General features: G+C 51.5%; 3 protein-coding genes across 9 annotated transcripts in view; 1 reads left to right on the top strand and 2 right to left on the bottom strand.

The window, feature by feature from the left end:
* SHISA5 (shisa family member 5) overlaps positions 1-3298 on the top strand; it is a 23936-nt gene extending 20638 nt beyond the window's left edge. For all 4 annotated transcript variants that reach the window (XM_073901174.1, XM_073901171.1, XM_073901172.1 and 1 more), the window contains 4 exons: positions 1353-1471; positions 1627-1839; positions 1959-2127; positions 2214-3298. In XM_073901174.1, the coding sequence (XP_073757275.1) occupies positions 1353-1471; positions 1627-1839; positions 1959-2038 (412 nt within the window). In that variant the 3' untranslated portion in view covers positions 2039-2127; positions 2214-3298. The remainder of the gene's footprint in view (positions 1-1352; positions 1472-1626; positions 1840-1958; positions 2128-2213) is intronic.
* Positions 3299-3557: 259 nt separating this feature from the next.
* On the bottom strand, positions 3558-5351 carry TREX1 (three prime repair exonuclease 1). Its single transcript, XM_025884799.2, has 2 exons — positions 4825-5351; positions 3558-4561 (listed from the first exon to the last, which is right to left on the bottom strand). Exon 2 carries the CDS (start codon positions 4538-4540, stop codon positions 3596-3598), a length of 945 nt encoding a protein of 314 aa, XP_025740584.2. The 5' UTR covers positions 4541-4561; positions 4825-5351; the 3' UTR covers positions 3558-3595.
* A 133-nt stretch (positions 5352-5484) lies between these two features.
* On the bottom strand, positions 5485-19644 carry ATRIP (ATR interacting protein). Of its 4 annotated transcripts, XM_025884790.2 has the most exons (14): positions 19293-19644; positions 17124-17254; positions 16277-16447; positions 14586-14704; positions 13281-13438; positions 11589-11690; positions 11128-11257; positions 10227-10916; positions 7288-7424; positions 7034-7125; positions 6510-6590; positions 6051-6303; positions 5744-5780; positions 5485-5641 (listed from the first exon to the last, which is right to left on the bottom strand). In XM_025884790.2, coding segments are annotated over exons 1-14 (2349 nt in total). In that variant the 5' UTR covers positions 19540-19644; the 3' UTR covers positions 5485-5640. The 4 variants fall into 4 exon arrangements, with proteins under 4 accessions (XP_025740575.1, XP_025740573.1, XP_073757265.1 ...); XM_025884788.2 differs by lacking the exon at positions 5744-5780; XM_073901164.1 differs by lacking the exon at positions 5485-5641 and having other exon boundaries at positions 5751-6303; positions 7034-7122.
* Positions 19645-21237: the final 1593 nt, after the last annotated feature.

The raw sequence follows: 21237 nt of genomic DNA, 5'->3' as shown, positions 1-21237 counted from the left end.
TAACATGGGGTGAGCTTGGGCCCAGTACTGTGTGTGTGTGTGTGTGTGTGTGTGTGTGTGTGTGTGTTTCTCTCCATTCCTTGGGGCAGCAGCAGGTCTGGAAGGAGCTTGTGAGTCCGGGGCAGGTGAGGGCCGCACAGTGGCCAGTGGCTTCTGGTTTGTGAGTGTGGTTGTGTATTTTGGAGTCCACGGTGTGAAAGGTCTGTCCTAGCCTGTTGCTGGGCTGTGTGAGGGGAAGCCCCTCCACCCAGGGCGGGGTGGGGTGGGGTGGGGCCGGGCCCACCGCCTTCCCCTGGGCCCTCAGTAGAGGCGGAGGCCCTGTAGCTCACCAAGCTCCCTCCCCGTTTTATTTATTTTATTTTATTTTATTTTATTTTTTTAAGGAGGCTCCACACCCAACGTGGGTGAGGCTTGAACTCACGACCCAGAGATAAAGAGTCGTAAGCTCTACCAACTGAGCCAGCCAGGTGCCTCTCCTTCCACATTTGAATGCACTAGGTGCAGTCACCAAGCATGTGCCTTTTCTTAGAATAGAGTTTAGTCCCTGGCAACAGAGGAGAGCAAGGGACTCTGTCTGCCCTTGAAAGTCAATTTTAATGAACTTCCTGCCCAGGGCCTGTCCTTTCTTTAAAGCCCCTCCACTCTTTTGTGGTACTTGCTGAGGGGCTGGAATCAGGCAGGCAGGCCTCCTCTTCCAGAAGGCAAGGTTAGCTCCAGTACCCCCATATCATCCACCTGGCTCTTTGTTTACCCACTTGCCCTGCTGGTCAGAGCGTGGGAGCCCAAGGATGTATGCGAACGCCTGGCACAGTGCTGGGCACCCAGCAGGCTTGCCGTCACTCCTGGGGGGCCTGCAGCCCCTCTCTGGGGCTAGTGCTGAGGCTGTGTTCCCTGCATGCCTCTCCTCACTGTTCTGGCCACGCTGGCCTCTGCTTTCCTGGAACTTCTCCCCACCTTTGTCCCTTGTGCTGCCATTTTACCTCAACAACTGCCTCCTACACTGAAGTGTGGGCTCCAGAGGCCGTGAGCGGGTCGGTCTTGCCCACAGGGACGGGCCTGAGCCACGTGCCCGAGGACGGGCTGCTGAGTGGGTGGGGTGGACAGGGGTGTATGGTGGGGAGACACTCCAAGGGCGTAGACCCTGGGTGAGGTGCTTTACACAGACTTGCGAAATAACCCCGTTTTACACCAAGGAAACAGTCTGAAGGAGAGTCAAGCTACCCCCCCGGAAGTTGCTCTGTGTTGCTCAGAGTCTCCTCTGGCAAGAGGGGTGCCCCTGGGAAGGGTGGGGTGTGGACTGCTGGTCCTGGGCCGGGGCGCGAGGCCCTGGGTCACCACCGGCTCTTTGGCAGGTTTGGGGCAACTGTAGCCATCGGCTTGACCATCTTCGTGCTCTCTGTTGTCACTGTCATTATCTGCTTCACCTGTTCCTGCTGCTATCTCTACAAGATGTGTCGCCGGCCACCACGTCGTAAGCATGCCCGCCCCCTCCCTGCCCCCCGTGACCCTGGGTGTGTAGGTGCAGAGCCCAGGTGCTGGGGGTGGAGGGTGGGGCTGACCAGGGCCCTGACTCGGCTAAGCTGGAGTGAGGGGTGGCTGTGGTCCTGACTGGGATTCTCTTTGCAGCGGTGGTCACCACCACCACGGCCACCACGGTGGTGCACACCCCTTACCCTCAGCCTCCAAGTGTGCCACCCAGCTACCCCGGACCGACATACCAGGGCTACCACCCCATGCCCCCACAGCCAGGGATGCCAGTAGCACCCTACCCGACACAGTACCCCCCACCTTACCCTGCCCAGCCGATGGGCCCCCCGGCCTACCACGAGACGTTGGCTGGTGAGTATCGCTGCCAATGCTAACCCTGCCTAACCCCCCCCAACAAATCACCTGCCACTGTCCCCTCACACTGCAGCCCTCCGTGTTCACAACCAACCGGTGTCCTCTCTTGTTTTCAGGAGGTGCGGCCATGCCCTATCCTGCCAGCCAGCCTCCTTACAACCCGGCCTACATGGACCCCCCGAAGGCAGCCCCCTGAGCCTGTCCCTGCTTCTCTGGCTGCCACTTGGTGTGTGTGTGTGTGTGTGTGTGTGAGAGAGAGAGAGAGAGAGAGAGATGGGTATGTAGGCACGGGGTGTGTGTGTGTGTGTGTGTGTGTGTGTGTGAGAGAGAGAGAGAGAGAGAGAGAGAGAGAGAGAGAGATGGGTATGTAGGCACGGTCTTTTTCTCCCCGTGCGTGGTGTTTGTGTCCGGTTTGTACACGAGGCCTCTTGTGATGCCAACGTGCTGGGGAGCAGTCATTGCTAGAGTTGCTGGGACCCTTCTTCGTTCTCTTCCTCACTTGAAATTGTGCTCTTTTGAAATCTCAAAATTCAAAGACTGGGTTGGGAGTTCTTTCCCATACTGCCCCAGGGAGACCAGGCCGGTGGGGGCTTGTCATGCTAGGACAGTGGGGCTTTTTGGAGGCAATGTGCCCATGTGTTCTGGTTTTGGCAGAGTGGCTAGCCACTGCTCAAGGCCACGGCCTGTCCCCAAGGTGTGGGGTACTCTTCAAGGAACCAGAGCCATCATGGCATGGGGGTGAGGCTCGGGGCCTGGCTAAGTTGGGTTTTAATCCTTTAGCAGACGTCCCATAGTCCCCAGAGCCTGTGCCATGCCCAGCAGAGGGCGGTCAGCCTCCCGAGACCAAAACACTTGAGGCAGAGGCCCACCCACCCGAGCACGGTCTGCCTGGACTGTCCCCGCATCCTCCCTGGCACCACCTGGAGGGCCACGTCCACCCACGGCTCTGGCTGCCCTGGCTGGCCACGACCCCCACCACAGGTAGGCAGGGTGGCCTCTGTCCACCTGCACACTCAGGTGTCCTCCCTGCAGTGTTTTTGTTTTCCTTTCCTTTTAGGCAAAAACAGTTTGTTTCCTGTTTTAAAATGTATGTGATCATTTTTGTGAGGCTGAATCCCTTGGGTCCTGGAGGGAAACTGGCCCACTGTGGAGAGGGACCGTCAGACCTCTGATAGGCCCTACTTCTCCCCACACCAGCTTCATAGAATAGCCAGCTCCTATACCCCAGTCCACAGGATGTCCTGGCACCCAGGACACCTGGGCCAAGGGGCCGTCTGGACCAAAGGTGGAAGGGGGCCCTCGGTGGCGGCTCTGGCCCAGACCGAGGTATTCACCTCGGTGTTCCTTGTTCCTCTTGTTAATATCTCACCAGATCTGTCTTAGCTTTGTACCTGTTGATGTGTTTCTGAGTGTCTAGGGTCTGCACTTTTGTTTATAATAAATGCAAACATTTGGGGCTGCCGCCTTCTTTCTTCAGAGCCTTGGGTGCTGGGACTGGGCATTAGGCCATGACCATCTTCATCCATCTCTTGGATTTCCATGTTTCCCCCGTCTTTGCTGGGCTCAGGTGTCTGGCCATCCTGCTAGGGGGGGTGGAGGACAAAGACTGTGCCACCCTCTGTGTCCCCCTCCCCAGGTCCCCGAGTGTGGGCAGAGGTGCAGGAGGCTCCTCTAAGGCTGCCAAGGAGGGTAGAGGTGAGTGGCCACTCAGTGCTGGGGGGGGGTCTTTATTAGTCAGACTTTCCTTCTTGGCCTACTGTCCAGGTGTGGCCAGGGAGAGCCCATACAGTGTGGCTACTGCCAAGGTCAGGAAGGCCAGAAGACCCAGTGGGGCTAGCAGTCCTGCCTTGGGTGAGGCTCCAGGGCCCTCCATTGGAGGAACAGCCTTGGGCTTCCTGCCCCTGCCCAGGTTGGGACTAGTGTCCCTGGCTCTAGCCAGGGCTTTAGTGGCTGTGGTGGCAGATGGTCTTGGGTTGGTTCCAGCAGAGGCTGTGACCCCGTACATGGGCTTGACAGTGCTGAAAGGCCTGGCATGAGCATCCACCCACTGGAGCAGGGCCCGCGGCCTCCACTGACAGATGCTGAGCAGGGTGAGGACATCACTCTCGGCCATGTGGGAGTCCGGTGGGGCCTGCCCGTACAGGCGTGTGTAGATGCTGCCCAGGCTGTAGCTTTTCCGTGGGCCATGCTCCGAGGGGCTGCCAGCGTGCTCCAGGGCCTTCAGGGCGGCAATGCTATCCACACAGAAGGCACCGTCTAGAACACTGGCAAGGCCTAGGACAGCCAGCTCCGCCTGGAGCAAGGGGAAGTCGTAGCGGTCACCATTGTGTGCCACGAGGCACCAGGGCTGTGGCTGGCGCTGCAGGAAGGCTCGGAGCAGGCTGGCCAGGTTGGCATCGAAGCGCTGACGCCCATGAGCTGCCAGTACAGCTGTGCTCAGGCCTGTGATCTTACTGGCTTCTGGGCTGCAGGCCTTCCCTGGAGCCACGCACAGAGAGAGCTTGTCTGCCACCCGGGGCGGCGGGGGCACTGTGGGAGGCTGCCCCTGAACATTGGGGGAGCTCTCCAGGGCACATCTGTGGACAGCCAGCAGGCACAGCTCCGTGACCTTGGGCTGGGAGGAAGGCAGGCCAGTGGCCTCCAGGTCCAAGAAGATGAGGGTCTGCACGGGCCCCGGGGCTAGGGCCTGCGAGCCCATGCTGGGTACCTGCTGCCGAGCCTGGGGAGAAGCAGGGGTGGGGAGTGGGTGTATGAGTGCCCCAGTGGGAAGAGCTGAGGCCGGCACTGTCAGTGAGCTCCAGGACCCGATTCCAGGGCAGGAAGCCAGAGAGGGTGGCATGGCTTCCTTAGGGGGAAGCACCCTCAACTGTCTGTTTTGGGGGAAACCTTGGCTCCTCCCCTAGCGCCCACCTAGCCTGGGACTGGGTTGGGGGGGGTGAGGCCTTCCCACCCTGTCCCATCCCCGTGGGGGTCCTCACTTACCGAGTAGCAGGCAGCAGCGATTCAGGGTGCAGTCTGGCTGGTTCTTGCTGCCGGCAGCAGTGGCGGGAAGTGAAACTGAGTGTGAGCCTGCCTGTGGGCTGTCCTGAGCGAGGCCCGCCCTGCTCATCAGCGGGCCGGGTCTGTCCCTCCCACAGCACTGCTCCCTCCTGACTCCCCAGAGGCCTCCAACCTATAGCCATGGGCCTGCTGGCTGGCACAGCGCATCAGAGCGCTCACACCATGAGAGCCAGCCAGCAGGACAAGGGCCGTGGTGCCCAGCCCTTTGGGGAAGGCCAACAGCAGGACTCCAGCCTGCCAGGAAGCCCGGCTGCAGCCAGCAGCCACCGTGCACCCTCTCCTGGGCCCCACTTTCTCAGGTCTCCCTGCTGTAGGCTCCGGCTGCCGCCTGCCTCCTGCTTTGCCACACAGTGGTTTCTTCCCATGGCCTCAGCCCAAAGCGATGACTCAGGACAATTCCACAGGCAGGGCAGGGCAGGGCTGGGCTCCTTCCTCAGGGCAGATTTGTTACCATGGGGACAGGGTCTCAACTCTGGCTAGGGATGGGAAGGCTCCCAGGCTTCCTAGGGTCTGGCTCCTGCTCCGTCCCCCCCCTACTCAGCCCGACACATATCAGACTCAGGAAACACCACAAGGCTGGCGTGTTCTCAAACAGCCCTTCGCTGCTTTTAATCAGTTGATGGGGAAGATAGTGGTTCTGGTGCCACCGTGTGGCTCGATGCTCCCTGGCCTCAGCTGCAGTCCATCTCAGGGTCATCCACATCGGTTTCAGTGGCACAGAGGTCATCCAGGGCTGCCTCTGAGCGAAGAGAAGAGGGTTCTACGGTGAAGGCCTGGAGGTGCTGGGCACAAGGGTGGAGGGAAGGCCCACCGCTCCTCCCCCACGCCCGTAGGAACTAACCAGTCCCTTCCACGCCCAGGCCTTGCTCCCTCAGCTACTGCAAGCAAAGTGACACAAAGGCAGTTCAGACAGGGATGTTTCTGGAACAACCGTGGCTCTGCCAGGCCAACTCAACAGATACAAGCAAAAGGCAGCCTGCTACGCTCAGAGAAGAGCCAGAGCAGTAAGGCAAGTAGGACCCCAGTGCCGGCAAAGGCTGCGTGGAGGGAAGACTACTGACTTAAGGCCAGGAAGTCTGACCTGTCCGTGAACTTCAGGGAAACCCTGCGTGTGGGTTGGACAGGGAGGAGTCCTCCTGCTGGCTCACCTTCACAGTCTGCCACGTCAGGAAGCCCTCGAATCAGCATGCTGACCCCTGGCATCACCTGGTCATACTGATGCAGGACCTCCACGCAGTGCACAGTGAAGAGCTTGTCCTTCTGGGACAGGCCGTGCAGCAGCAGCACCGTGTCCCGCAGACAACGCACCGTCCGCTTCTGCCGGTCCGTCCTTGGGGGCCCCCCGGCCCTCCGCACTGTCAGCCACTGTCTGTGCAGCATCACCGTGAGTGCTCTGACCCCCTGCAGGAGGGCCAACACTGAGGCCGGGTCTCAGGGCTCCTGTACCCTCCCAACCTGCTCTGCTGGACAGTACCCTTCCCAGGCACCACAGGTGAGGAGGGCTCGGGGGGAGGGGGCACGAGGGTTAGAAGGAGCGGGGGGGTCCCTGCATAGGGTCACCTCAGCCCCCAACAAAGCCGCCACGCCGCTGGCCCCCGTGCGCTCACCTCCACGTTGCACTGGCAGTTAGAGCCCGTGACTGGGGAGCAGGGGCTCTGCACACCCAGCTTAGCCAGGAGCCACACGGCCTAGAACAAGAACAGACTGGTCCATCTGTGGCAGAATGAGACCCTGATCACAGTGAGGGCTTGCTAAGGCTTCTCCTACAAGTGCTCCGGTTGCCTTAGCAACTGCCTGTCTATACAATGGGGTCCAAGGAATGGTCTTGGGGCCTTCCCAGGCTAGACTCAGGGCCAACCCCTGTGTCTCACCAGCGACCCACCTGCCTCCAGGCCCCAAAGCCAGGGTGGGACCAGTTACCAGGCCACTCTGCCAAGTTCCAGGACACCCTGGGGTCCACCTGTATTGCTACTGTGTAGTGTGGAGCCTCCGGACTGAGATCCCCTCGTTAGCTAGGTAAACTCTTGTTACCAAAGTGAATGAAAGCTCCGTTCTCCCCAGGAGGAGGAACAGTGGCCCTGAGGTGGGGTGGGGTGGTGAGCAGTTCACAGAAGGGTCTCTGGAGTTTTACCTCTTGTTCTAGCTGAAGCCACTGTGTGTCCGAGGCCACTTTGTCAGGCCTTGATGTGATGTACGTGTACAGCAGCAGGAGGAGACAGCCTTCTGAAAAGGATGCCCCACCTCTCACTCAGGGTTCTCCTTCTTACCCAGAGCCCAGGGCACAAGCTGCAGAAGCCCTCAGGAGGCCTCTGACCTGTCCCTGCCACCACCCTTGCTTCCAGCCTGCAGTGGCAGCCCAGCTACCCACTCCCTTCCGTGCTTTACCTGAGCGGGAGCAGAGCTGAGGCACCAGTTTCTCATGGTCCGCCAGGAGGGAGAGGAGCTTGACAGTCAGCAGGACGCTGGGCAGGGGACTCTCGGGGCTCAGGCACTGTGGCAGCACCCGGAACACACACTGGAACCTACAGTACAAGGGCCCAGAGAGACAGGATGCTGGTAACCCAATCCAACTCACCTCGCTTTTCACCAGAGGGAACAGGCCGTTTTGAACAGGCAGTACAAGGAGGAGCTGTGGTTCAGACCTAGGTTCAAATGCTGGCCGACCACCACCTGCTTGCCAGGACATCTGCTTCCTGTGAACAAGTGGGTACAAGCCTCCACCGCAATGTTGCTGTGGCTTAGAGAGGACAGGCCCTTACCAGGCACAGCGCCACCTGTAAATGGGGGCTGCCTCCCTGGACCTGGGGTGCCTGGCTTCCACACTGCTCCCAAATAGGGAGGCAGATCTTAACTTGGGTGTGAGAATGTTATGAGCCCACTACCCAAGGACTGGCCAGGCTCCAGAAGTGACAAATGCAGACTTGGCTAGGGTTGGATTTTATACCACTTGCTGAGCAGACCATTTTTGAAAACACCAGATAGGAGCAGGTGCCCCCTTGGAGCGTGCATGGGTGAGGGGCTCTGGGCACACTCTCCCCCAGGCCTCACAGGCACAGGGAACTAAAGAACTAAGTCCCAAGACAACTGCCATTCGCTCAATCCACACAACCTTGTGGGTAGGGAGAGGGGTACTTTTACATGTCCCCCTTCATGCATCTGCAGCATCTCAGCACACACCATTGAGGGTTAAGAATATTCCTCAGTATGCCATTAGGAAGCAAGTTCTCACTGTTTGGGGTGAAATTATTTTTGAGCAGATCCTGTACGGTGGATAAGCGGCATGTTTTCAGTTGCCAGGGAGGGTAGAACTTTATGGGAAACTGGGATTTAACCTGGTTGTTACTCAATTTCATCATTAGGTTAGAAGTGGTCTCTAGTGTTCGTGTAAAGTCCCTGAAACTATCTGCAAGAAAAATCCATCTTTATATATGACACAGTGGTTTCCAAATTACTTTTGGATAGCATCAGCCTTCTTTTAAAAATTTTTTTCAGAGCCCCAAGCATACAAGAGAAAATAGTCCTGCTGTTCTGTTTGAAGCAGGGGATGAGACCTCTTTGCTCAAAAGTCACGACCATCTCAGTACCCGGGAATGGCCCAGTAACCAGGGATGACCTACAGCTATGGGTATGGTAGGAAGACATGTGTCCGAGGGGAGACCTTGCCCTCAGGCCTTGGTGGGCAAAGGTGCCCTTTATGAGACCGCTGTCTGCATGGCTGCTTGTGTTCCACTGCACAGTCAGGGCCCTGGTGGCACGTGTCCTTCGCTTTCACTCTAAGGTGAACAGGAAGCTGTGTGGTAGTGGGGTTCAGCCTGCAAGGAGGTAGGAATTCTGAAGAGAAGCACCAAGTGGGAGGTGGTGTCGGACCACGATTAAGGGCAAGTCAAGGAGACTGGCCTGAAACTGGCCCAGCATCCTGTCTCCATTCGTATTCATACAGCAAATACTGAGTGCTTCCAGCGAGCCAGGCTCCATGCTGGGTGTGAGGATGCAGGGCTCTGAGGGTGTCACATGAGCTAGTGAACAGAAGGCATCTGTCTGGCCTATAGTAAGCATCCCCTAAACAGCTGTTTTATCATGTCCTTGCAGACAAGCTCAACAGGAATGGAATGATGGTGTATCTACCAAGAGGACTGGTAAAAAGTGGTTCCTGGAATTCATTCAACACCGATGAAACAAGCAGCCAGCCACTATGAGCTAGGTCTGTGCTAGACACATGGGTGATGGTTCTGAACCTATCATGCTGCCCACACTACACTACAGTATGGTGAGTACTGTGTCCCACTCTGAGGACTACCGTTAGGATGGACCAGACCAGCTAGACTATCCTCAAATGGAAACCAGGATCCAGAAGTGTTTTTAGGAAACAAGTATGCTAAGCTCAGAGACTAAAAGCTTAAGGTAAGTGCAGCCAGTGGAGTTACTCCAAATAGGAACTGGCTTCTTGGTGGTGTGCTGAGGGGGAGACAGGATTATTGGATGAGGGGATGGGCTGGATGGTGTTTACAGTTCCTCCCAGTCTTGAGGCTCGGGATCCCAAGTTAGGAATTTATGACTACAGTGTTCACAAGCTAGGTTCACTATACAACCACTTCCCACAAACATTAAGAGGACCAGGTAACCTAGGGCTCATGCCAGAGAGCATGATGATGATGGGCAAGGTCAGATGATGATTCCCAGCAAGGTCAGCTTATGGACTGCAGACCTACCCTACACCCTCTGCTTCCCTAGGGAACGCCACCAAACTTAAATGTGGTGTGACTCATGGTCTTCACCTGATCCATGGCCCAGGTTCAAGGCTCTTGGTTCAGCCTTTGTCTGTCCTGGGGATAAGGATGCTTTTCCATAGCGGCTTACAAGCCTTCTTTCAACACGTGTCTTGAAAACACCAGATAGGAGCAGGTGCCCCCTTGGAGCGTGCGTGGGTGAGGGGCTCTGGGCACACTCTCCCCCAGGTCTCACAGGCACAGGGAACTAAAGAACTAAGTCCCAAGACAACTGCCATTTGCTCAATCCACACAACCTTGTGGGTAGGGAGAGGGGTACTTTTACATGTCCCCCTCTCCCTACGTGTCTTTTGCTTACCTGCTGTACAGAGCAGAATTAAACCAAATAAATCACTTTCTTGGTTCTCCTAACACCTGGCCCCACTTTCCATCACTTCAGAACTCCCTGAACGAAGCCTCAGAACATAAAACCAAGGCTTAGCACTGAGAAGCACAGATAAGTAAAGAAGCGGACAAAGTATAAGGGCCACAGGATAGACCTCAAGAGGTCAGGTAAGACCTGCAAAGAATCATGACTTCCATGCTGTGTTATTATACCTGGGCAGGAAATCAAAGGAAGCATTTTCAGCTAATTTCACCAAAATCTTAAGACACTGGCTCAGGACACTGGCTTGAAGGTGACCTGTTGCTGAAGAAGAGAAAGTCAACAGATGAAGAAGCATCTTCAGTAGCGGATGCTGGCCTTGGTCACTGGCAAGCCCCCTTGGGGCTGAGGACACATCCCCATGATCTTGTCTGTGAACCAGGCTCTGGTTTCCTTCCCTAGCAGCAGAATCCGCTCCTGCATCTGACAGTAACAGGTGGACGACTGCTCCGCTGTGGCACACCAAGTGCTGAAGAACACTAAGGGATGCTACAGAGAAGCTTTCCAGGCTGCAAAGTGAGTCCTCCAGGCTGGCCTCTCCCCCAGAGCTCACACAAGAGGAACTTGTCGGTGAGTCCCCAGGTGCTCCACTTCTCTTGGCTGCTGCCAAATCTTGCAGAGCCTGGCAGTGTAAGCTGATAAAGAACTGTACCAGGGGGAGGAGATGCACAGCTCCAGGAAGCTGGCAGAGTGGGAAGGCCCTTCTGCCTCCCTCTGCTGTGTCTCCATCACACGAGCCTTCATCCCGGGCAACCAGATTCAGTCCAGTGAGTGCCAGGTTCTGTGCCTCTCTCAGAGCCGAGAGGGGAAATGACCCATCGCAAGAACCTGTGGTCCTCAGGCTTGAAATCCCAGTCAAGGTACTAGCAGCAAATACAAAAGAAAACACACAATTGTGAGATGGAGATAATGTCAAGGGCCCCAATCAACCTGCTGGCCAAATTCTCTAGTTTCCCAAACTGCACCCCACCCCCAGCCCCGGCACATAGACCTCCCAGGCTGGTCAGGACCAGAAAGGGACTTGCTTCCTGGGAACTCCTTCCTAAACGAGCTTTTTAGGAGTCTGAGGCTTACCTGCCAAACCCCGGTGGCTGCAGCAGGGTGCTGGTAGGAGCCTCCGAACAACTGCTCAGGAGGTGGCACAGACCAAGGGATGACCCTGGGATCAAAGGCTGCTTCAGGAGAAGGTTTATCAAAATGGAACCTGCAGAAGACAACGTGATTCTAGAAGGTTCTGAAAAGGGAGGCCTTTTCTAAGGCTTCAGCAGGAAAAGTGAGGGTTCCTTGGATGCTAACTCTCCTCTAAGCTGCCCTTAAGCCCCACTGAGGTCCCTTTGGGTGCTGAGGATTCTGGGACATACCTGCTTTGGCCCCTTCTATTTTACAGTCTTCTGCTTAAGTCACAGACTACCACTCCCCCGGACCCTCTGAAGGACTGCCTGGAGTGCTGGTTCTCAGAGACAATTCTAATGGAGCACTGCAGAGGACAACGGAGCTGTGCAGGCCTCCTGCACGAGGGGCGGGTATTCTGGTACCTTGAGTGTTTGATCTCTGCATCCAGCTGTCAATAGGACTTTTGTGGGATTCTTCTTGCTTTATGGGGTCACCTCCCAGACTATGGCTCTTGTTCTCTACAACTAGATAAAATGTGAATCAAAACTTGAGCACAAAAGCACAGGCATATCAGAAACTCTTGAATGTAATGAGTTTTTTTTTGTTTTTGTTTTAAAGATTTTTTAATTTATTTGACAGAGAGAGACACAGCGAGAGAGGGAACACAAGCAGGGGGAGTGGGAGAGGGAGAAGCGGGCTTCCCACTGAGCAGAGAGCCCGATGCGGGGCTCAATCCTAGCACCCTGGGATCATGACCTGAGCCGAAGGCAGATGCTTAACGACTGAGCGACCCAGGTGCCCCTTGAATGTAATGAGGTTTTTTTGTTTTGTTTTTTTAAGTAAACTCTACCCTCCATGTGGGGCTCGAACTCATGATTCTGAGATCAAGTGTTGCATGCTGTATGGACTGGGCCAGCCGGGTGCCCCATAATGAGTTTAAAACAGAGACTGTTCCATCTCTTCAACCTTGGATTAAAACAAGAGCCAGAGCAACTCAAGAATCCTCACATTTTTGCCTTCCTCATGGAAAACAGGAACTCATACAAGGAAAGGAAAGTTGTCTGCCCCACTTTAAAATGGGGCAAAATAACATGAAAACTGTAGTCACTAACGCTTATTACAGTGCTGATTATGTGCCAGACAGACTCTTCTAAGAGTTTTACCCATGTTGGCTCATTTGTTCCTCAGAGCAACCCTAAGAGGAAGTGTTATCATAAGCTCTATTTTACACACAGGAAAACAGAGGCACAGGGGTTAAGGGACTTGCTTGCCCACATCACAAAAGCCAGTAAGTAGTGTGACTGGGACTCCTGCCAGGCAGGTAGGCTGCAATGCCTGCTCCTAACACTATCCTATACTGTTCCTGTAGTTGCCAGATACCAAAAATATGTGTGGTTGAGGTTCTCAGAGGTGGCGTGATGGCCAATGGCTTGCAAGGTGCCAGGTGCTAGGAGAGAGGCGATGTATCAGAATTATAAGATAAACTGACACGGCATATTCTCAGAGTGAAAACCTACCAATGCTAGACTGTGTCCCTCTAGAAAGCAGTAGCATCCCCTCAGTCTAGACCTAGTGGCACAAACTCAAGGCTGAAAGGAACACAAGTTCCTGTATACTGGCTGTGTTTCTGGCATGTCAATGGATGTTAACCGGGCAAGTTTTAAAATATGCCTGCAAATTCTAGACACACTTCTCTTCAAAAGGTGAGGCCTAGTTTCCTTCCCCTTGAACATGGCTTCTAACAAACAGAATGTGGCAGAAGTGATGCTATGGGACTTCTGAGGCTAGCCCATAAAAGGGCTAGCTTCCACCTAGCTGTCTCTGGTTTGTTAGCTCTAGAGGAAGCCATCCACCAGGTTATGAGGTCACCCAAGTAGAGAGGACCACATTTGGCAAAGAACTCGTTGCCAGTCATGTGAATGAGCCACTCTGAAATAGATCCTCCAGCCCCAGACAAGCCTTCAGTGATTCTAGTCCCCACAGACAAACCATCCCCACTGTGCTCTGTCAGTACTGTTGTCCCACAGAACCAGGAGAAATACTCATTGTTGTTTTAAGCCACAAGTTTGAATAATTGGTTACACAGCAATGGATGAGAGACAAGACCAACTCACCCTCTCTGCCCACCAGGGACTTGTATCCTGGCTCTGTCTGGAAGGGGTGAGGAAGGGACATGTTAGCACTAAAAGACTCCTTTGTAGGGAAAGATGGTTTTCCAGATTGTAGAGAACATGCTTCTGGCTTTATAGCCACAGAAGGGCTTTTCCTAGGACTGGAAAAAGTTAACTATGAAAGCAAAGTAATGATTCTGCTAAAACCATTTAAAATACCTGTTTATAAAACTTCTAACTTATTCAAGTGTTAAACTTTTCGTGTCTACGTGCTCTGACCAAAGGTTTTCTTTATTCTGTATTTGTCATTCTTTGTCAGGATAGCAATGCAAAATTCAAGGCATGATCCAAATTGTTGAAAACCTCTTTCATTTCCGTATTCTTCTAATCACCCAAAAATATTGGCCCTAATTCCATTACTATTTCCAATTCCACCAAAGTATCTTTTTAATGTGGAACAACCTCTTATTCAATAGTCCCCAGGGGCTGAATTCAAAGATTTTCAGTAGAAAGAGGGTCTATTAAAAGGCATGTTGTGTCCTCCAACTTGAAAACTGAGCCAGTTCTTCAGTGCCAGGATCTTTGTGTTAGAGAAGCAGTCTTAACCCTCTGAGCGCATCAGACAATGCCAAGACCCTTCTGTCAGAGACGTGAGGATGGACCCCCTCTGCTTTCCTGTCTTACCTGGACTAGGCAAGGCAAGAAGAGTTCAATTTCACACCCTGCCCATTATGAGCAAAGGTAGCTGAATGTTCAATACCAGAAAAAGACACCCTGACCCATACTGTTCAAATTTCAAGGCTGGTATCAACAGTGTGCCAGAGTTCTCTGGCAGGCAGGGGGCAGGACAAGACCATTAACAAGCTGATCACATCTGCAGCAAAGGTGGGGACTGGTGGACAAAGGTCCCAGGGCAGCAAATGCGAAAAAAATGTTCCAAGTAGTTGAAATATGCTTATACTTGGGGCACAATCAGTTATTTGAAACAAATTACGTAAAAATGAAAACTGGGGGGGAAAATGAAGACTGAGCCACCCCAAAAGTTCGGAGAGCATCTTTCCAGCCTTTTTCAGTCCTGAGTGTAAAGTCTATCTATAGAGAGGAAGCCCTTTTAGGGTGTGAGGCCTTTATGCTGTGATGCGCCAAATCTTTCACACCTGATCTAAACCGCCTTCGAGGCCTTTAGGAAAGAGGATCTATGTCCAAATGGCAAATTTTAAATGGCCTTTATTCAAGACTAGCCTGACCTTGTTTTTCATATTTTCTATAAACCATGCAAAACAACTCTCCCTTCAGCGCCATCATTACCTGATATGGGGAATGGAGGGAGCAGCCAATTTATTTGTTCGTTCACTACTTTGAAGCTTTGTCCTTAATTCATTCATCTCTGCATCTTTAAATTGGAGTTCAGACTGCAATGACTGAAGCTGGAAGGCAAAGGCAACATACTCATGGTGGCCCCATCATATATGCAAAATTATCTCTGGACTTCAAAACATCAAGTTCGTAAACGAAAACAGTGAGAAATAAATATGAAAGTCCACTGTGACACAAATGTCCTTTCTATAGAGCTTTAGCCTTCTTCCTGAAAGTCAGCATGGTATTCTAGAAAGACATTTTGACCCGATCTATTGCGAGGTAGTTTGTGAGGGTTTAAATACCATTTACTCAGCCTCTCTAAACTTTAGCTTATCTGTAACACAAATACCTGTCTTCATGGTTGGGGGGATTAAATAGGAAGGATGAATGTGAACCGCCCAGCCTGGAGCCTGGCAAGGTGCCTTATCTCACAGTGACACGTCGACCTTTTGATGAACGTAGTGGTGTATGATTCCAGGTCTTCTTGAAAGTCTGGGCAGAGTATTTGGAAATTTTACCAAAACCCCATGCAGCATGGGCAGACCTGCTCTGGCCTACACCCAACAGTAACCGCTATTACTCCCTGGGCACACTCTGTGCCAAGTATAGTACCAGTCACAGCACCGTCCCAGCAAGTGCAGGGCTGTTTAAGTCTTACAGCAACCCTTCTGGTTATTTCCTGTAACAGATCATAGAAATGAGTCACAGAGCTTAAGTCATTACCCTGAAGTCTCCACTCATGTGAGAAAGAAAGACTGGATTCAAACTCTGGTTTGTCTGATTACAACTCCCTTGCTCTTCCACCATGTATGTGGAGAGACAAGTACTGCTATTAGTGCTGGGCACAGGTTAGTGCTTCTTTAAAGTTTGCTAATTTGCTGAGTGAATGGCAGAATAAGACCCATGTCCTTGAGATTGAAGCCATGGAAAGTGCTGAAGAAAAATGGCGGTATGTATGGACACCTACTAATTTCTTCCCAGAATAGCATCTCCCTCCCCCGAGAAATCATCATTTCCCTACCTCTGTGTGATTTAAATGGGAGCTATCATCTCTGTGGTTACAGTGTGACTCAGGTCAGACCAATGAGAGCCTTGAGATGGGGGGGAGGCAAGTATTCATTCTGCTCTGGAGCTATGAAACATGAACCCAAGAGCTGCTGGAGAACATATCCTTTACCATAAGGAGGGAGTCTGTCTATAGAGCAGACAGTAAAGACAAGTCCTGGCAAGGCTTGAGTCATTCAAGGCCCCCGCACATCTGTTTTTTCCCAGACTTAGTTATGGAAGTCAATACATTTTCTTTTGGCCTAAGCTAGGTCAACTGAGTTTCTAACCTGGCAAAAAAGCTCTTACTTACGCCTATTTCCGGAAAGTCTAAGCTATTGATTTGTTCCTGCCAAGACCAACTATCATAACTACCACAGCAAAGCAGTTTCTTCTAAGTCCTTTTCCAAACCACATGTAGAACTTAGAAGAAAAGTATATGCAATTAACTGATAGCAGAAAGTATTTAAGACAAACAACTGTTGAAATCTTCCTGGAAGATTTATAGACACTTTGGTCATTGCTTCTAAAAGAACTCAGTGAACAGGCAAAGCTTGTGTCTAGAACAAGAAAAAAATAAAAAAGCTCTGGGTCACCTTTTTGGAAAATTCCTTTTCTTTGTCACCAAGTGCTTGAGTTTTCTCTTGCTCAAGAAGGAAATGTGATCTTCTCTGTTCCTCTAGAATGGATTCTGTCTGATGCAGTGAGTCCCGTAAGATTTTTATTTCTCCATTTTTAATGAGGACTTCTTCTTCCATTGCCTTCATCTGTAAATCCCAAATCAATCTTGTGAAAAGCTTACAAGGGAAAGTTTATTTGTACTTGTTTCAACATATAGCAGAAAAAGCACATGTAAACCATGTTCTACAGACCAATGAGTCCTCAAATATATCCATACCATCTGTCACCATGGTCTGCTAGGCCCATTCGTGGAACAGTTGACATTCAGCAAGATAGCTTAAGGACACACTGTCATTCACACATACAGATTCTGTAGGTTCTAGAAGTATTAAACAATCTGGGTCACACACTTCACAGATCCAAAATTTCACACTATGTTCCTGGTTTTCCTAAGGACCTTCAGATGGTCATATAAAGGATGTCTGCTTTTTTGTAAAACTGCTACTGAAAACAGCAAACATTATGATGTTGTATCCCCTATATAAGACATATACTATAAATTTGTCTCAGTACTATGACATAAAGTTTGTATCTTTTTTTGGATCTGGTGTACACTGTTTCCTTTCTTTCCTAGTTGTTAGGAATCTCAGGATTTGGTTTCTTTCAGTCTGAATTTTCTGGCTTTCTTTCCTTAGCCTTCCTCCATTTCGTGGGGCTGAATCTGAACTCTTGTTTTAAAACTTTTACATATCTTATTGTACAGTGCTTTATAACACATGCATAAGTGAGTTAGCTATAAGAACCACAAGTTAAGTCACTTACCTTTTCTTTAAGTTCTTTGTATTGTGCCTGAAGTACCTCTAATTCAAAATTATCTTTAACTGGAACAAATTCTCTGTTTTTCCCTGCAGGAGTTTTTGACATCCCATCTAATCTGGGGACCTTATGAACATCTGTAAAAAACAATTCCCATATACTTTTCAGGATCCAACATTTTCCCACTTTTGTCAGGCAATGCCGAAAAGAATCTCTTGAAAGCAAATTAGAGAAAGCTCTGATAAGCAATATAGGTATTTTCCAACCCAGGAACATGATTCCAACTCATAAATGATCCTTACAAAATAACAGATCCTACCACTTCCCCACCCCACCCTCCAATTTTAAGAGTCTCATCTGAAGGCTGAAAAGGTGTTGTGGGAACCTCACTGGTCAGAAGTTGGTGATCTATTATTCAACAATTATTTACTGAGCACCCTATACCTACAACAGCACCTATACCTACTGAGCACCTGGCACAATCTAGTCTCTAAAGGTACAGCAGTGAGCATAATGGGTCCAGTCCTTACACTCATGGAGCTTACAGGATATTCAAAAATATTCACACAAATGCAAATTTACAAAAAAAAATGCAAATTTACAACTGTGTTAAGAGCTGCACAAGAGAACAAATATAGGAAAACCTATCCTAGGGGGACTTGATCCAACTGGAATGACTGGAAGGCTTCCCAAGGAAGTGATGACTGAGCTGAGAGCTGAAGAACAAGAAGTTAAGCAGATGAGCGGGAATGGGGGGAATGGATGGGAAGAATCTGTGTACAAGAAACAGCAATGTGCAATTTATGTATTGTAAAGAAGCAGGGAGAATTCAAGAAATGAAGGAAGGTCAGTGTGGCTCAAACTCAGAGAGAGTGGGAACATGGGCCAGGCCACACTGGCCTTGCAGGCCATGTTAAGAACTTTGATCTTTTTTTTTTTTTTTAATTTTATTTACTTATTTGAGAGAGTGAGATAGAGCACAAGTAGGGAAAGGAGCAGCGGGAGAGGGACAAGCAGATTCCAGGCACCCCAGGACTTTGATCTTTATACTAGAGGCAGTGGGAAGTCATTAAAGGGCTTTAGCAGGTATGTTCACTTTTATCTGTGTGAGACACAGCAGATTTGAGTTCTGAAAAGATCACTCTGGCTGTGGTGTAAAGTCTGATTTACAGGGAGTCAAGACTGGAAACGGGGAGAATTTAGCAGATTATTGTCCAGAAGGAAGGAATAATTGTAACATAGATCAGGGAGATGGTAGAGATGATGCAAAAAGGATGGATTCTAGAGATGGATTAAGAAGGTAAAGTTACAGGATTTGGAAAGGAATTAGACGTATGGTCAAGGAAAGGCCACTGTTGCCTTGGGCCACCTGATGGAGAGTGGTACTAGTCACTGTTGTACAGACTTTTTAGTCATTAATGAACGTTTTCTGAATGTCTGCTCTGCCAGGTGCCATGCTGGCAATACTGGAGAATGACTGGGTTTCCAGGAGGTGAATGGGATTTAAGATGCCTGTGAGATATCCAAGTAGAGATGCAAGGTGCCCTCAAAACTTTTCTCTTTCTGTGAGCCCCACAAGACTTCATACATTCTTTAGCTAGAAACGTAAGCTACTGAAGGAAGGAGGTTTTCTTTGTCTTTTGTCAATTGCTAAGTATGTTACAGTTCCTAAGGTTTTGGGCACCTAGTACAACTTACTGGTTGTATAAAGGAATAAATCTCTTTCATCTCTTGCCTCGGACGGGCCCCCTCTTATGTTCTTATGGCCCAAGGGGGCAGTGGTATTCATTAGATCTCATGCCTCCCAAACCTGTCACAAGAATGGGTCCCCATGTGTAGGTATGATGGTTCTGATGGTGGTAGTCGTGTTCCAAGGATCTATGCTTAGAACCAAGAACTTCGTGGCCTAAACTTCATAAACGAAAGTAAAACGTTAACCTTATCTTCCGTATTTCAAATCGGCTTTGACATTCTTGATACATTTCTCCCCCAAATCAAAAAACCTTTTGAGGTACAACCACTGCTTAGATGAAGCCATTCCTATATTTTAAGCAGGGCAGTGTGGGTGCAAGACACCAGGGCAGCGGTCGCTGTGGGGTTCCGAAGCCACAGCCATCTGGGAGGTCTGGCGAGGTCTGCACCACCCTCCGGGGAAAGGCCCCGAGGCGCACTCACTGGACACGTCCCGAGCAGCAGCCGGGCACTGGCTCAGGGCCTGCGACGCGAGGGTGTCGAGTTCCTCCAGATCGTCGGCAGTGAAATCCCCGTGCGCGCCGAACGGGTCTTCGGGGTCCGGGACCGCGGCCGCGGGGAAGCCCCGGGCTCGCTTGCTCGGAGGGTGCCCGATGCTGGGCGGAGGGCCAGGGCTAGGCGCCGGGAGCCCGCTCCGCCTCCTGCTGCCCGGCGCGGGGGCTCCAGCCATGCCTCCGGCGGCCAGTCTCCGAGGGCACCGAGCAAGGCCTGGTCGCCGCGAGGCCGGATCGCTGGACCAACCGCCCGCGCGCCGCCACTCGCCTCAGCCGGTAGGGCCACGCCCCCCGAGCCCACGGGCCAATCGGCTGCCAGCCAGCGGGCGCGGAAGGATGACCTAATCCGAACGCGTCGCCGTGCTCTGCGGAGTGCGGACCTTTCTCGGTGGCGCCCCGCCCCCCAGCCCAGCTCTACTGGGCGCTCCGGTACCCGTGGCAGGGTCTCCGTGGGTCTCCGGCGGGATGTGTGCTGCGCGATCCGCGTTACCAGGGTGCGGGGCCGAGCCTTACCAACCTTACAGCGCGAGTGGCTCTGCGCCCCCTCCTTGCAGCCGCGCTGGAGTCCGCCCTGACATTCACACGCACACCTGTGAATCGTGACAGGCAGCGTTCAGGGGTTTGGTCTCTGCGACTTCGCCGTTTTCCTCCCGCCGGACTCACCTCTCACATACCCAGAGGTCTTCTTGAGGAGTCTGGGAGAGTGGGGTTGGGCGAAGAGTATGAATACAGCTTTTGTGAGGAGGTGTCTTAGAGTTAATGTTTTGAGTGTGTGCATTTGAGATAGGTCTGGAGAAGAAAGGTCTACGGAAGAGGGGTGATTCTGAGAAGGGTGTGCCTGTGTTGGAGAGTGTGGGAACTAACTGTTCAGGCTGTTGGCATTCATTCATTTCTCTGAGCGCCTGAGTGGTTTTGTCCCAAGCACAGGTCATAAATGAATGAGGCCAGGAGGTCAAGAAAGGACCCTTGAAAGTGGCATCTGGGCTGTCCTCCAGGTTGAGTGGGAGTTACTGAGTTAGCAAGGAGGCTAGCATACTCTAGTTTACTCAGACGAGAACACAACACCGACATGGGGGCCACACAAATGCCAGGTAGGAGTTATCTGTGGCAAGGAGAGAAGGTAAGGCTTCAAAGGGGAGCAGTACTTGGGCACCTGACAGGATTTTATTGGGCAGCAGTAGTATGCAGGACAGTTAGCAGGAACAGGGTGTTAGAGAGTAACAGAGTTAAGACTCCACCCTTGTACACTCAGTGCCAAACTTAGCTTGTAAGTGTCCTATGAATGTTTATGGAAACAGTAAATGAAAGAGAGATGGTTGTCAGAGTGTAAAAGGTCTTGAATACCGGAGTTTAGTTTTTGAGACAACTAGTAGGTTCCCTCAGTAGGCCCAAATGTTGAATGCCTAAGTCTTAATTTTTGCAGGTCTCTGGTCTTGTAAAGATAGGATTATACTTCATTTGTCAGAGAGGATTAGGTTCCACCAAATAAAATAGTAGACAATTCTCAGGGCAGTGTGCTGGCACTGGATCTTGGGAGTTGTTCTCAGCCCAACAGGGAATGCCAGAAGTCCAAAGTGTGCTGGCTGTGCAACTTTCCAGGAGAGGACCAAAGAGGCGCCCCCCCCAATTAATGTCAAGTACCTTAGTCATAAAACAGGCTTCAATCTATAAAAACCTTTTCCAGTTTTGACTTAGCAAAATCTGACTAGTTCTAGAGCCCTTCTTGAAAACACATGATCAGAGAAAGCTTAGCATTATTAGCATAATTTCCAGTGATATCAAGGGCCTGGAGGGGAAATTGACTTGTGCCTCTGAATTGTTTCAATATATATGCACTTAGCCTCTGCCTCCTCCAGTTTACTCCTCCTGGAGTC

The sequence above is a fragment of the Callorhinus ursinus genome, unplaced genomic scaffold (assembly GCF_003265705.2).
Source record: "Callorhinus ursinus isolate GAN/ISIS: 27379988/994484 unplaced genomic scaffold, GSC_fseal_2.0 scaffold15, whole genome shotgun sequence".
NCBI classification, from domain to species: Eukaryota; Metazoa; Chordata; class Mammalia; order Carnivora; family Otariidae; genus Callorhinus; species Callorhinus ursinus.
The sequence above is the reverse complement of the archived record's forward strand: the minus strand, read 5'-3'. Positions and strand labels throughout refer to the sequence as shown.